This window comes from Barbus barbus (genome assembly GCF_936440315.1).
Source record: "Barbus barbus genome assembly, chromosome: 20".
NCBI lineage: Eukaryota > Metazoa > Chordata > Actinopteri > Cypriniformes > Cyprinidae > Barbus > Barbus barbus.
In genome coordinates this window covers 4516545-4532391 of record NC_136748.1, presented here as the reverse complement: position 1 = coordinate 4532391, position 15847 = coordinate 4516545, and the positions used below count along the sequence as shown (strand labels likewise).

Below are 15847 nucleotides of genomic sequence, written 5' to 3'. Positions count from 1 at the left end.
TCACATTTTATATGTTAATATTAAAATTATTTCAAGTATTCAATTTATTTATTAATTTTTTTTAGTTAACGATAATAACCCTGATGCCAAGGATTACCACATGCTTTGAAACTAGATATCTGGACCAGCAACTTCTTTAAAATGATTTTTTTTTTTAAAGCTGCTAAAAGTACCAGGTACCACACAGGCATGCCTGCTTCAACAGCACTGAACAATAATTTACACCTGAATAATGACACTGGAAAAAATTTAATAGTCATTAAACTGAAAATGCACAACAGAAAACAGAATAATTATTATTCCAATTCATCATACTTGACCAATTATGGATAATTAATTCATTAAGTCCCTCCCTTTACCCATTTCATATGCAGGTATATTGATATTGTAACAGTCCCTGTTCCAAGCGATGCTGCCGTCCCTGTGCAAGTGCAGGTGAAATACATTCAATCATACAATAGAATATTTCATAAATCAAACATTTTTCAAGGTGATGTTCGACGGCGACACCTGTGGATGGTTTCAGAAGGCTGCAGCATCTCATTTGCCTCCTTTGAGCTCACTGTGAGATCCTTGAGCACGCAAGAGCTTGCAGTTCATGGGCCAAACACCTTACGATGATGTTTATTTAGAAACCTCAGTTCAATCACAGACATCAGATACAAGAATACACAGAAAATCATGATTCCTGTATGTGGAACAGAAGCACACAGAACCGCTTTCCTCTACCACCACCGTTTTATTCAATCTTTTAGATTCAATTTTCCGTAAAGAATTGGAATAATACAATGCAATATTTACAAAATGGAATCATAACCTAAAAACAGGACCAATCATCTTTACGTCTGATAAAACAAAAGGGTTGATGGGATTGCATGAAAAGCAGGAAAAAAAAATTCACTACAATCATTGTAGAGTTGGAAACAGGTAATTTCAAGACATGAACATCATAGTTCACTAATGCCACATCAACCGTAAGTGGCCACATGATCGATTAGTACAGTGCTTGTGCTAAAATGAGTATCTTCTTATCGAAATAAAATAAAAGTGGCTTGACAGTTGACACTATCATTAGTGTTAAAATTCATAAAAAAGTTAGCTAAAAATGATGATATGTAGGCAATAGAAATCAAAGTACTCATACTATAGTACAAAAAATAAGGTTAAAATGACAGCATGAAAGACAGATAACATTGTCTGGGACCTGTGTGATTTAAAGATCCTAGAACCCAGTCTGGGTCCGTAGGGATTATCTATTTACAAAAGATGAACATCCAAATGGTGGCCAGAAGACTAAAACTGAATAGAGATGAGAAATGAAAACCGTATACATGCGCTCTGTTCCTGTATGCACACAAAATAAGCCTGCACCTTTGGAAAGATTATTTACAGCTCTTCAGTTAAATTTCAAAGCTATTTAAAATATACTTAATGCATAAAAATAAAGATTTTGGCATTCTCTCGCTTCTTCCTCTTCTGATTGCGAAGCTCTACAAGAACCTCGTGAACCCGGAAGGCCTGTGAAGTGCCTCGTCCTTCAGGTAGGGAGCAGTCATTCAGCCTGCTAGGGGGCGCTGTGAGAAGGGTTAGTCAGGGTAGAGGGAGTACTGAACAATATGGGGTCAACGTTAGAGCATCTAAAGATTTCTTTTACCATCATCTTGTCACTCTAATTAATCCTGGACATAAATGCGCCATAAATGCCAGTTGTTGTACTCGCTTTGTTTCTGGGGGGCACCTTCATTAACCCCCTTGTCTCCATTTGTTCATGTCACAAGCAAAAACCAGACACAGATGAACAGACAAAGAAATCGAAAGATGGAGATATGGAGATGAAGTGGTTTGCGGGGTCGTTCCCTCTATAGTCGTCCATGAATGTCCATTGCATTGTCCTTCATAGTCGCTTTGTGTGCACAGTGTGTCCTTAGAGTTGGATCTCAAAAGTCTTGTGGAGCTCGGTGGAAAAGGGGTTTGTGGGTGATGGAGCGGTGCGTTGCTGCGAGCGGCTCTCCAGTGCGGCCCACTGGGCCTCGAAGGCATCAGCCTGTTGGTGCGTTGCCACAGACTGCGCGGGTGACGACACTGCCGCCCAGCTGTTAGCCCCATTATATGTGGCATTGACTTTCGGTGGCTGCAGTGCTGTGGCGTTTGTCACCGGAGGTAGGAGCGGTTTGCCGAAGGGGCTGCACACCACCTGGGTGTCAAACTGGCCTGTTGGTGGTGTGGAGAAGGGTGAAGACTGGAGCTGCGCCTGGGGCACTTGAACAGGTACTGGGATGGGCTGAGTTTGCGTGGCAGAACCGAACACGTTGGCCACCATCTGCGAAGGTGTAATGCCAACCACCGGAAAGCCCTGTTGCATAAACGGGACTCCATTGGACACTGGGAAGGACACCGGCGCCTGAGCGTGGAAAGCTGGCTGGCGTGGGGGTACGGTAGGGACCGCAGATGGAGGGATGCCTGGCATGAAGGGTGCAGAAGGGCCGGGTGCCATAGGGACGGGGGCGGGGGCAGAGAAGGGCTGTTGAGCGGGAGGCGTGTTGGTTCTCGCGACGGCGGTGGGTTGGTGGGCTCGCACAGACTTGGACACCTCCTCCAGCCAGCGGTCGGCTTCTGATGGTGTACGTTTGTGAGAGGAGGCAGGTGTAGAAAGATTTGCATTGACCGTGGGTAGGGCTCCAGCTGCAGGTGCAGGATTTGGCCACTCGCTCCCTACAGGACACAAGAAGAAGAGTTTTTGGTAAGCATCTCATTTATTCTGGTAAACAGTTTAGAGCAGGGATCCTCAACTGTGGACCTCGAGAACCACTTTCCTGCAGAGCTTAGCTCCAACCTGGATTAAACACACCTTCCTGCAACTTTGTAGTGATCCTGAAGACCTTAATTAGCTTGTTCAGGTGTGTTTGATTAGGATTGGAGCTAAACTCTGCAGGAAAGTGGATCTCAAGGTTAGAGTAGAGCGGCGGTGTCCAAACTTGGTCCTGCTGAGTTTAGCTCCAACCCTAATTAAACACACCTGAACCAGCTCATCAAGCTCTTACTAGGCATTCTAGAAACTTCCAGGCAGGTGTGTTGACTCTGCAGGACAGTGGCCCTCCAAGACGGAGTTTGGACACCCCTGGTTAAGAGAGTCTCTCACTAGGGCTGGGACTTGAGAGCTGATTCTGAATTTTTTAATTGATTCTGCTCCATGGAGCCTTATTCAATGCAACAACAGCTAATTTCCTATCCCAAAAAGTTAATCCATACATATGTTTTCATACAGAATGCACTCTTATGCATTTTTAAGTGTTAAAGTGGCCAATGGTCAACAAGTTCCATCTATCCCAGTGGTTCCCAGTACTAGTCCTGGATTACCCACAGCACATTTTAGATGTGTCCCTCCCTAAACACACCCGAATCAACTCATCAGATCTTCAAAGACTTCAAGACCTCAAATGGGTGTATAGGATAAGACAGAAAATTGCATTCACGACCTCGAGGCTAGATTATTGTAATGCTTTATTGGGTGGTTGCTCTGCACGTTTAATAAACAAATTCCAGCTGGTTCAAAATGCAGCAGCTAGAGTTCTTACTAGAACCAGGAAGTATGACCACATTAGCCCGGTTCTGTCAACACTGCACTGGCTCCCTATTAAACATCATATACATTTTAAGATCTTGCTAATTACCTATAAAGCCCTGAATGGTTTGGCACCTCAGTATTTGAATGAGTTCTTATCGCATTATAGTCCTTCACGTCCGCTGCGATCTCAAAACTCTGGCCATTTGATAATACCATAGAATATCAAAATCAACTGCGGGCGGGAGATCGTTTTCCTATTTAGCGCCTAAACTCTGGAACAATCTACCTAACACTGTTCGGGAAGCAGACACACTGTCAGTTTAAATCTAGATTAAAGACCCATCTCTTAAACTGGGCCGCCCCCCTTGAAGGTCAAGTTATTTTTATTTTATTTTATTTTCTCTATAGCGCTAGATCACAACAGAAGTCATTTAAAGTTACCTTTCCTATAGAACAGGTCAATACCTTGTTCTTTTATTAAACAAACTAAATAGCCTTATGTTATTTATCTTATTTCCACGATGGCATTCACGCTCTCTGTATCGCGCACAGCGAAGTTCCGGCCCGATGCACACGCACACACAAGTGAGCACACTCCCACTCGTATTTGTAAATATTAAGCCGCAAAAGATGTTTATGTTTAGGGATAATCATACAATATTTCTTCAATGTTTTTAATTGTAATATTAAATCCCCTTTATTTTCCCCAAAAAATCTAATTGGTTTAATTTTCATTAATTAAAAGATAAATTAAATGAATGTTTTATGCCTTAAAAATTGCAATGAACACAGAATTTCTGAGGAAAAAAAATCATAGGGCTATTGTAAGAATAAATCAAACTTGTTTTTATGCGTTCAAATAATTAGACATGCAAAACACAGAATTTGGTAACAAAACATAAGGTTGAAAAAAATTTCATAGGGCCCTAAACATGTCATTTTTGTTGAACAATTTAACATCAATTTATTAAAAGTTTAAGTTTCATTACTTTAATTAGCTAGACATGCATTTTGATTAATAAAATTTAATCTAACAATTAAAAAGGAGCCCAGAAAAATTAAAACGGAAAAAAACGGAACCAACAGCCAATCTACAGCCAGGACACCTAGATGAGCCCCAGAGACTGATCCCCAGTGAAGACCCTGTCTCCTAGACGGCCATCGGGACAAGACCACAGGAACCAGATGAGTCCTTTGCACAATCTGATTCTGCTTTAGCCTAGATTTTAACTGCTGATTTTGTCTGGCCAGAGGAGAATGACACTATTTTGACAAACTATTTCCCCGTCTAAATACTGTAAAGCTGATATAAAGCCACCCAGCTTTATATCAAGCCGATGTAAAGCTGCTTTGACACAATTTGCATTGTTAAATGGGCTATACAAATAATATTGACTTGACAGACATAAAAATTTTGCAGTGTTGGTGGTTCTCCAGGACCAGGGATTTGTAACCCTTGGTCTAGCCCAGGGTTCCTCAAATCTTACCCTGGAGGTCCAATCTGCTGCAGAGTTTAGCTCTAACCCTGATCAAACTCACCTACCTGTGATTTTCTAATGATCTTGAAGACTCTGATTAGCAGCTCAGGTGTGTTTGATTAGGGTTAGAGCTAAACTCTGCAGGAGTGGGCCAGATTTGAGGATCCCTGGTCTAGCCCAAGGGCCCCCAACCCTGCACCAGGAGGGCTAGAGTCCTGGAGAGTTTAGCTCCACCAAACACACCTGAACCAGTTAATCAAGGTGTTCAGGATAACCTGAAAACAACAGCCAGGTGTGCTGGAGCAGGCTTGAAACTGAGGTGCATTCCATTTTACCTTAAGAACCCTGCGAAGTGGACTTAAGGACTTTTCACACTGAACGGGAAAATTCGTCGCAGTGACGATTTTGAATCAAAACAATACATCCCTATGGGGCTATTCACGCCAGGCGCGATCATTCGCGGTGCGGAAAAGCAAAGAATTATTTCATATTTTCTCATATTTTTGACAGTTTAGCAGTGCACCAGTTTCAAGTTTTTTTTTCTTTACTTTGGTTGCCCACATCTTGAAATGCCACACACACAAAGCCTCCTGTCAGACAGCGTGAGTCCCTCGTTGAGTTCTCTTTCACAGTTTACTGCACTACATATAACTCTCTCTTTATGTAACTCTTCTTAATACCTAGTCCTTTCTTATAAGACATTCTTTTATAGACAAGACATTCTTTGATTCTTATACAATGATTTCAACAGGAAGGTGAGTGCTGAATAGTTTTTTTAGCCATATATAATTGTTTAATCATACATTTTCAAATACTATAGGGTCATTTCATGTCAAATCAACCAAACTTTGGAAACTTCCCAAGCTCATTTTTTTAATTTTGTTAATAGTTTTCTGTAGAAAGATAAACATGTATAATGATGAAAGCCAAAATATTAAATGTCACAGATGTATATTTACCAAGTAATCCCCTTTTTTTTTTTTTTTAAATGACAATTTTCACCTGAGCTTTGGAGCCAAATTACAGGAGGATAAAAATGACTTTAGAAAGATTATTATTTATTATTTTTACGCAGAGATTGGTAGGTCTATTAGTAAAAACTGTTGACTTTAGAAATCTTTGTTTCATTATATGCCAACGTTGACGATTAAAAAAAATGGCAAAAAGCAATAGGCCTACTTGTGCTTGTTGCCTCAAGTTTGCATGTCTGTAACTCGAAGTATATCCTTTTAGATATTAGATTTCAGGTTCTTAACAAACTTTCCTTTTGGTATCTTCATTTTTAAGGCCCTCAATGATTTATACCCAGAGATATGAAGATCTTAATGCAGCTCCATGAGTGAATTGTTAAATTGTTCACATTTTCAAAAATCAAATTTGGGTCATTTTACATACAGCTGATAATTTTTTTTTTTTTTTTTTTTTTAAAGATGAATATCTAAAAGAACAGATGATGTTGAAACTAGAAATTCAGTGATTTTCTTTCAATACAATTGCATAGAACATACCTGTCTGAGTGCCATAAATATTATTTTCATAAAGTTTACATGCCTGTAACTCTAAAAGTATTCATGATATTTTAATATCCTTTTAGATTCTCATTGTAAATAAACTTTCCTTTTGAAATCTTATTTATAAGGCCCTATATGGTTGACTCCAGTTCCAATTTTTTTTAATTTTACCCATTTTCAATAGTCAATAACCAAATTTAGGTATGTGGATTAAATGTGGATTACTCAGTAAATACACATCAATAGCAATTAATATTTTGGCTTTCATTACCATACATGTTTATCTTCAGAAAAAATATTGACAAAATCAAAAATTTGAGCCGGGGACCTCTGGTTGAGTTGACAAGGAATGACCCTACAGCATAAATAGACTACTGTATGACCATGACTGTCTGCTTAGTTGCAAACTGTAAGTTTGCATCGAAAATAAAATACTGATGCATGCTTACACTTGTAAAGTCACTGAAAAGCAGGTTTAGGCAACAGCTGCTCACAGCGGTATAGCCTTTCATTACAGCTAAAATGAGTTTCTCAGCAACTATTCTGCATGGTCAGCACTTCCTATGGCAGGAAGCCCACCTCTTACCTATGTGTGCTGTGGTGGGGGCTGTGTTTGGGGTCTTGGCCCAGGGGTTAGTCTCTCGGACAGGCAGCGGGGGCGGCAGCACGGGTGAGTTAGCTGCAGCAGTTACACTGACACTAGGTGGCGGGAAGGCAGGAACTGCACCGTTAACTACAGCAGCAGACAGGACGTGAAGATTAGAGACAGAGTGCTAACACAGGAATGCACGCACATATACATACACAGATGTTGGTTTTTGTGGTTTATGGGGACTCTCCATAGGCGTAATGGTTTTTATACTGAACAAACTGTGTGTGCTATTACCCTACACCAACCCTACACCTAAACTTAGCCCTCACAGGAGACTTTGTGCATTTTTAGATTTTCAAAAAAAACACAATTTAGTATGTTTTTAAGCCTTTTGAATTACGGGGACATAGGCAGTGTCCTCATAACCCACCTTCATATTGTAATACCTCTGTCATACCCATGTCATTATACAAATTTGTGCCCTCATAAACCACATAAACATGCACACACACACACACACACACACACACATTAAGGGCTGCGAAGATGATTAGATTAGTTCTGTCGCTAATCAGGGTTCTGGGTCTGTAATGACTAGTCCTGAATCACATGGTGACAGCAGGAGGAAAATTCCTCTGTCATCAATATATACAACATAAGCTTTGTATTAGTAATGGAGATAGCGGACAAATTTACTAGCTAGTTGTCAATGAGTTTATGTACTATATGCATCCCGCTTTCCACAAAATTATGAAGCAGCACAACTGTTTTCAACATTGAAATAATAAGAAATGTTTCTTGAGCAGCAAATCAGCATCAGGATGATTTCTGAAGGATCATGTGACACTGAAGACTGGACTAATGATCACAGCAGTCAATTACATTTTAACATATTCAAATAGACAGTCATTTTAAATTGTAGTAATATTTCACAATTGTACTGTTCAATTATGTTTTTGATTAAATAAATTCAGCCTTGGTGAGCATAAGAGACTTCTTTCAAAAACATCAAAACTTTTTAAATAAATCAAACTTTTGAATGGTAATATATATCAAGTTCTGATAAAAAAAAAAAAACATGTTTACATTCATTCTGATACAGATGCTGCATAGTGTGTGTTGAGTCTTTTACATTAGGTAAACACTGACCAGCTGACTAGTAAAACTGCCTAGTGGTGCAAGTCATAACACAAACATCTACTCCTTTGCAAACTACTGCGAGTGTGAGGGTGTAGCTGACCTGGAGCAGAGGGTGACTGCGGTGAGGAGGTGGGTTTGGGCATCGGCGCTGAGGAGAACGGGTCCTCTGGAGGCCCACTGAAGGTGGATGTGATCTGAGTGCACAGAGAGCTGATGCTGTCGCTCTCACCCTCCACCTCCACCACTGACAAACACAAACACACAGAACAATATTCACTATTTACATCTGCCGCAGGAAACTCTGGTGCTCTGAAGGTGACAGAAGAATACCGTTTAAGTTTTAGGTACAAAAAGGGAAGGAGAAAGAGAGGAGGACATCTAATATAGCAGGGCTGATTAACTGATATCAACTCTTACATACCAAGAATCAATCTTTCAGTCTGTGCTGTTTTAGTTGGATGCATGAACAAAATTTCTCCAAACATTTGTAGAGCGCTTACCATCCAATGATCACATTAAGTGCTGTAGTTCACTATTTTTGATAGGAAACAAAGTCTCGACTTTCAAATACTGTAAATTTTATTATGAAACTCGTTCAACGTGGAATGACAGATCGCTGTAGTACCTCAGTTCAAGTGGCAGATCATCTCTCTCTTTACTACTAGTTATAGCATGAAATAAACATGAATGCACATCAGAAGGTGTTGAAATAAACAGAGCTTACTGCAATGTATCATGTCTCATGTAATCACTTAATCAGAGTTTCAACCGCTGAAAGACTTCAAATAAACAGCTTGTAAACAATGTTTTTGCTACAGCTACTGTTCGTACGTTTGTTTCAAAAACTTGTATTCTTCAAGTTGGTGCTTTGCAGTATACCTGTTCATACTGAATACCGGTGTTTATTTTTGTTATGATATGAATTTTTAAAATAACGCAATATTAATATGCTTAAACAACGTTCGGAATGCGACACTATTTGAGAGGGGTCCCTTTCCACTGTTGCGAGGACACAGCTGTATACGTTACTAAAGCTGGCCGCACACTAGAGGATTTTAAGGCCGATTTGCACCCCCTAACGACCGGGGGGGGGGTGGGGGGGGTGGGGGGGGGGGGGGGTGGGGGGGTTGGTGTGTGGCCCGATTCACAGCTTGTCGCAAGCGATTTTGTGTCCCAGAAATCCTCTATTGTGTGGTGTCATTACGATTATTTATCTGCTCCCGATCGAGACGGAGCATCCCCGAAATCAAATCGTAAATATCAAACCGCGATAGCCAATGAGAGCGAGTAAGCGTCACCTACTAGATGTTACGTGCTTCTATAGCTGAAGCTTGGCAGTCACAAACACGCCACGAAAGCAGAATACGTCACCCATATTCTGTGTTTAATTTTTTTTTACACTGCGAAACAGAACGCACGCTAGGAGAGCCAGCTGACAACGTCGGTTGTTCTCCATCATGTTTGATCTCGCGAGTCTCCGTGAGATCGTGTCACTGAGAAATCATCCCTACAATCGACAAGTGTGTGGTCTCGTGGTCTGGTCAAATAAGGCTAAAAATCGGTTGAAACTGTCTTGTCTGTGGTCTCCCATGGTTTTAAAATTGGTTAAGATTTGAAAATCGTCTATGAAAAGCGTGACCGTTAAGATGGATAGACTAGTAGAACATGATGACACAGAAGAACTCATACACAATATCCACGTTGACCGCCACAAATATCCACCGCCCCCTGCCATCAGCTCCCGCGTCTCACACACACACAAGCGCGAATATAGCACTAGGCCTATATTTAGGAACTTTCAGACACTTTTAGCTGCTTTTTTCCCCCATGAAAGGTACGTACTGACAAACATAGCGACTTTTTGGATAAACCTTAGCTATCGTTCAGTTGGAAGATGTCGCCAGTACTGTCCCGCGAGCTTGAGGTCTGACTGTCCTGGCGCAGTGTTGCCTCTCTTGGCGTCTGTTCTGTGCAGTGAGCGGCAGAGAAGCAGCCCTTTCAGTTAACCGTACCTCAGCCAACTTGTCAGTAAATGAGTACAAAACAGCATTTCCAAGCTCCTGTCGCCAAAAGGGACTACGGATGAAAATTAACCAGTGTTGGCTAAATCTGGTGCATTTTACATATTGTGTTATTAATGTGCATTGTCCCTGATTAAATAAATGAAATGAAATGAAATTGACTGTTTGAATTATAAATATGAGCATAGTTAGTCTGTTAATATGCACTTAGTTTGTTACTCCGATGCAGGCAGTGTGCTGCATGAGACAAAAAGTAATATAGCCAAAACCACCTCATAGCCGCTCTTTAGTGCAGACGCATGTTGAATTTATCAGACGATGTCACGATTATAAATCAAGATTTAAGGAGTAAAGTGACAGCGACTCCTGGTTAACATATTAATGGGTTGTGTTTAGTCACTATTTAGTGTTACAATATTCACTCATCATAACAGTAAAATAGGGCCTTCTCAGTCAATCTACTGCAGTATTTCCTTTCTCAATCAGTAGAAAATGTGGTTAACACCTGGTTATGCATGACAAAGAAATACCGTCATATACCATGAAACCGGTATAATTTTGAAAAATACAGTGATATAAAGTTTTGGTCATACAGCCCAGCACTACTTCAAGTTTTAATATTTATTCTAAAAACTGCCTCAATGTGCAATTTAAATGTTTGTATTCAAATCAGCTGTTAACTTTTAACCTTTAATATTATAGTGTTATTTGTACCAACAGACAGGCTTCCCTGTATACAGGATTAGTTGAGAGATTTCTTTTTCCTTGAGAAAATTTTACTTGTACTGTACCTGATATACACACACACACACACACAAATAATTCAATATTGAATAAAATTAAATTAAAATTATAAGCTTGAGAATCTAAACTGAATTGAATCATGAAATGTCAATATCCAGCCTTACAATATGGATATATACAGGCATAAAAGAAGATAAAACTCTGGAACAGTGAAAATCAATTTTCAAAAGAAGATGTAATGCCAGACTGAAGAGCCTCACCAGTGTTTTTGATGGGGAAGTCTGACTTGCGCTGCATGGTGGAGGGCAGCTCGTTCATGCGCAGCGACATCTGCCGTTTGAAGGGAGAGGTCTTCTGACTGAGTGCAGGGAAGCCCCTGAACGAGCCCTGGCGCGCGAGAGCTTCAACGGGTGCATGGCGTCGCGGGATGGCATGACGATTGGCTTCCTGAGGGGCCAGTGTGGCCATGGGCAGAGGAGGGGAGGGTGACGAGCCATTGGGTCCAGCGAGGGTGACCACAGGGTTAGACACGCTGACAGAGGAGCTGCCCAACACACCCTCAGAGTCTGCTAACAGAGGAAGGGTTAGACCGCCTCATGCAGTGATCATCAAAATGCATGTTACTTGTGATTGGACTCCGAAAGATTTTTTAATGTTTTTGAAAATAGTCTCTTAAGCTCACCCAAGCCTGGATTTAATTGATCACACAATACAGTAATATTGTAAAATATTATTACAATTTAAAAGAACTGTTTTCTATTGTAATGTATGTTAAAATTAACATATTACAGCGTTTGGTGTCAAATGATCCTTCAGAAATCATTATAATATACTAATTTGCTGCTCAAGAAACATTTCTGATTATTATCAGTGCTGTAAACAGTTGGGATGCTTCATTTTTTGTGGAAACCATGATACATTTTTCAGGATTCTTTGATGAATAGAAAGTTCAAAAGAACTTGAACTTATTTGAAATATAATATTCTGTAACATTATAAATATCACTCACTGTCACTTTTGATCAATTTAATGCATTCTTGATAAATAAAAATATGAATTTCTTTAAAAAAAAAATGTTATATGACCCCAAATTTTTTAAATACAATGTATGCTTGATCATAAAAACAGATCTTATGACTGATCCACTAAAAACCACTCGACAGATTATTTGAAAGTCATAACAAAAATGCACCAGAAAAAAGGTACATTTGGTTTAATATTTTGTTTACTAAAGCAGTGGATTTGAAACATTTTGACACTAAAGGAATCACAAATATGGATATTCTCTGAGGACCGACTTCCTTCAAAACTTTCATCTAAAAAATAAAAAACAAATTCAAATGTATATTATGACATTTAATAAATAATAAATTATCACATGCAGTTTTACAGAGAACAGTGCTCTACACACGCAAGTGACTAAGAGAAGATGAAACCATATTGGGTTTAAGAAGTGAATTCTTCTATCCATTAAGGCTGAATTAAATTAATCAAAAGTGACCGTTTACAATAATGCATCACATTTTCCACAAAAATATGAAGCAGCACAACTGTTTTTAAAGGGTTACTCCACCCAAAATTGTCATTAATCACTTAGCCCCATCTCGTTCCAAACCTGTAAAAGCTTTGTTCGTCTTCGTTTGTAATTGTTTGGTAGTCAATGGGACAGTAACAAGCCTACCGGTTTTCACCCAAAATATCTTTTTTGATATTGGCCAGAGCCATATCACCCTGCAGCCCAAGACTGGTTGCCTACTGAAGCTAAGCAGGGTTGAGCCTGGTCAGTACCTGGATGGGAGACCTCCGGTGAAAACTAGGTTGCTGTCAGAAGAGGTGTTCGTGAGGCCAGCAGAGGGTGCTCACCCTGTGGTCTGTGTGGGTCCTAACGCCCTGGTATAGTGACGGGGACACTATACTGTCAAAAAGCACTGCCTTTCGGATGAGACGTTAAACCGAGGTCCTGACTCTTTGTGGTCATTAAAAATCCCATGGCACTTCTCGTAAAGAGTAGGGGTGTAACCCCGGTGTCCTGGCCAAATTCCCTCCACTGGCCCTTATCAATCATGGCCTCCCAATAATCCCCATACACTTGATTGGCTCTATCACTCTCTCTCCTCTCCACCTGTAGCTGGTGTGTGGTGAGAGCACTGGCGCCGCTGTGCTGTGGCTGCCGTCGCATCATCCAAGTGGATGCTGCACACTGGTGGTGGTTGAGGAGAGACCCCCCACATGATTGTAAAGCACTTTGGGTGTACAGCAATACACAATAAAGCGCTATATAAATGCATCATTCATTCTTTCATCTTAAATTGTGATCCGAAGACGAACAAAGCTTTTACGGGTTTGGAAAGACATGGGGTAAGTTATTAATGACAAAATTTTCATTTTGGGGCGGAGTAACCCTTTAACATTGACAATAATCAGAAATGTTTCTTGAGGAGCAAATCAGCATATTAGACTGATTTCTGAAGGATCATGTGACACTGAAGACTGGAGTAATGATGCTGAAAATTAGCTTTGATCACAGGAATAAATGACATTTTACAATATATTACAATTGAAAACAGTTATTTTAAATTGTAATAATAACAACATTACTGTTTTTTTATTGTATTTTTGATTACATAAATGCAGGCTGGGTGAGCACAAGACCTTCTACATTAAAAAAGCTTATTGACCCCAAACTTTTGAATGGTAATCAATCTATCTTTTTTTTTTTTTATAAAACCCATATAAACCCTGTATCTAATACGTCAGCATTCAGAGTTTTCTTTGGATTTTAGGATCCAGAAGTATTCGGGGGCACTGTATTAAATCTCTCTCACACACACACACCTTTCTTGTCATCCTGCAGTTGTCTCATGACCTCCTCTCGCTCGGCCTGCTCCGTGGCTGTGGTGACGCGGAAGGATCCCTCCCGTGTGAAAGTGGTGCGGTTAGCATCGAAAGTGGCCGTGACCCCGCACTCCTTCTCCCTCTTCTGTTTGCGCTCCAGACAGGCTGCAAACGCACAGCCCACCGCATGGCTCAGACGCTCGCCCTGTGACCAACACCAAACATTACAAATACAAAAAAACTGTCAAAGTCTTCCTTCATATGACATGAAGGCTGGTGGGTTTAATTATATTATATATTATACATTTTCACAGCATTAAGTAAATCATATATCTGATAAGGCGATATATTTCAACTAATTTTGGCTGATATACACGTTTGGAAACAACACCAAGTCTCTTTTGTGCAATGATTATAAACTATTTTCCATTTTGGTTAGTTTTGAGCAAAAAAATATATATATTTTTTTATTCCAGTTTCACAGTTTTGAGGTCTCCTTACCAAAAGGTTGCTTCTTAGAACTAAATAAACATGAATAAAGTTATTTTTATAATGAGAGTATAATGAAAGTTGAGAACTTTGAAAATAACAATAATAAATGGCAATAATAAAATTCAACCACTGATGGGTTTTTTCAGACAGATGCAGATGTAACATGTATATCACATGTATATATGTGATATAAGAAATAATCTGAACTTTTGAGTCCAGTTTTCATGTTGTATTCTAGTCTATATTGTTGTTTATTCTTGTAATTATGACTTAATGTCTTAAAATTTTACCTCAACTTCTTATATCTGTTTTATTACTTTTCTTTCTTGGACACTTTGCAGGTGTGACATTCATAAAAATGTGATATTATATGTGGCTGTTTGGACAAAATGTTATCTTTCTAAAAAATGACAACTTGGCAATAATAATATATTGTCTGTAATGAACAACACAGATCATGTGATGTAGAACAATTCGATTTTTACTTGTTGCTTGACAAAATGCATATGAAAGATGTAAAGTAATTCTGAGACAGTCTTAGTCTTCCAAACTAAATTTTATATAAAGAGGCAAATAAGAATAAGGTCATAAGTCTCTCCACTTCAGGACCATAGTGTGTCCATGAGAGCGTATGACAGATATGAGCATCTCACCGAGTCCTTGATGGCCATGAAGCAGTGGCAGATCCAGCGGCGCGTGGTCCCGTCTCTGCAGATGTAGGAGAAGGCATGCTCGAAGTTACGATCCGGCGCACAGAAGGAAACCTTCTCTATCGTCTGGTCCAGAATGAGATCCTGGGTACAAAACAGGCAAAATGCATGTCATTCCAACTGTTATTTATATTTTCCCAAAACAGTGTTTCAGTTTCATACACCAACTCATCTGTATTCAAAAGGAGCAAAAAAGGTGAAAAAGGAGACAAAATGTAAACCCCTAGGAGAGTCTAGGGGCAAAAACTGAGAAAATGTGGACTGAAGTACTATTTTTATCTGATTAAATTCTAAAAATAAAAATATGACTAAAGTAGTTATACTACTGTCCTGAGAATATGAAAAGAGTATTTAATAACAACAATAATACTAATAACTTTTATAGAGCAAGAAAATAATGATACTAAAATTGTGATACAAATATTTGTGGCTATGAATAACTTTCAAATATTTTTGATGGAAATCTGCACGTGGGAGACTTGTTAACAACAGATTTATAAACTATTTTCATTCCAAACTTGAGAAGATCTGCATCAGTAAGAGCTTGTACATAAAAAAAAAATCATCAGCATTCATACGCAGCTAAGTGGCCCATCTACCAGACTAAAATCCAGAAGGCCTTCATGCACCAGTGAGCAATAACTGACTCTCACCAGCAGGTGGCAGAAAACGCTGAACATGACAACTGTGCATGAATATACCAGTACTGATTGATCCTCCTGCAGTGCATGCAGATCCAAACCTCTCACGAACACACAA

General features: G+C 39.5%; 1 protein-coding gene across 9 annotated transcripts in view; it reads right to left on the bottom strand.

The window, feature by feature from the left end:
* Window positions 1-231: 231 nt before the first annotated feature.
* LOC306886697 (protein numb homolog) overlaps window positions 232-15847 on the bottom strand; it is a 71782-nt gene continuing 56166 nt past the window's right edge. For 3 of the 9 annotated variants that reach the window (XM_079444014.1, XM_079444017.1, XM_079444015.1), the window contains 6 exons: window positions 15032-15172; window positions 13887-14091; window positions 11312-11620; window positions 8387-8530; window positions 7141-7287; window positions 238-2712 (listed from right to left, as the gene is read on the bottom strand). In XM_079444014.1, coding sequence (XP_079300140.1) covers window positions 1925-2712; window positions 7141-7287; window positions 8387-8530; window positions 11312-11620; window positions 13887-14091; window positions 15032-15172 — 1734 coding nt within the window. In that variant the 3' untranslated portion in view covers window positions 238-1924. Of the gene's footprint in view, window positions 2713-7140; window positions 7288-8386; window positions 8531-11311; window positions 11621-13886; window positions 14092-15031; window positions 15173-15847 lie in introns of all 9 variants that reach the window. The other 6 variants (XM_079444016.1, XM_079444018.1, XM_079444019.1 and 3 more) reach the window with 3 other exon arrangements.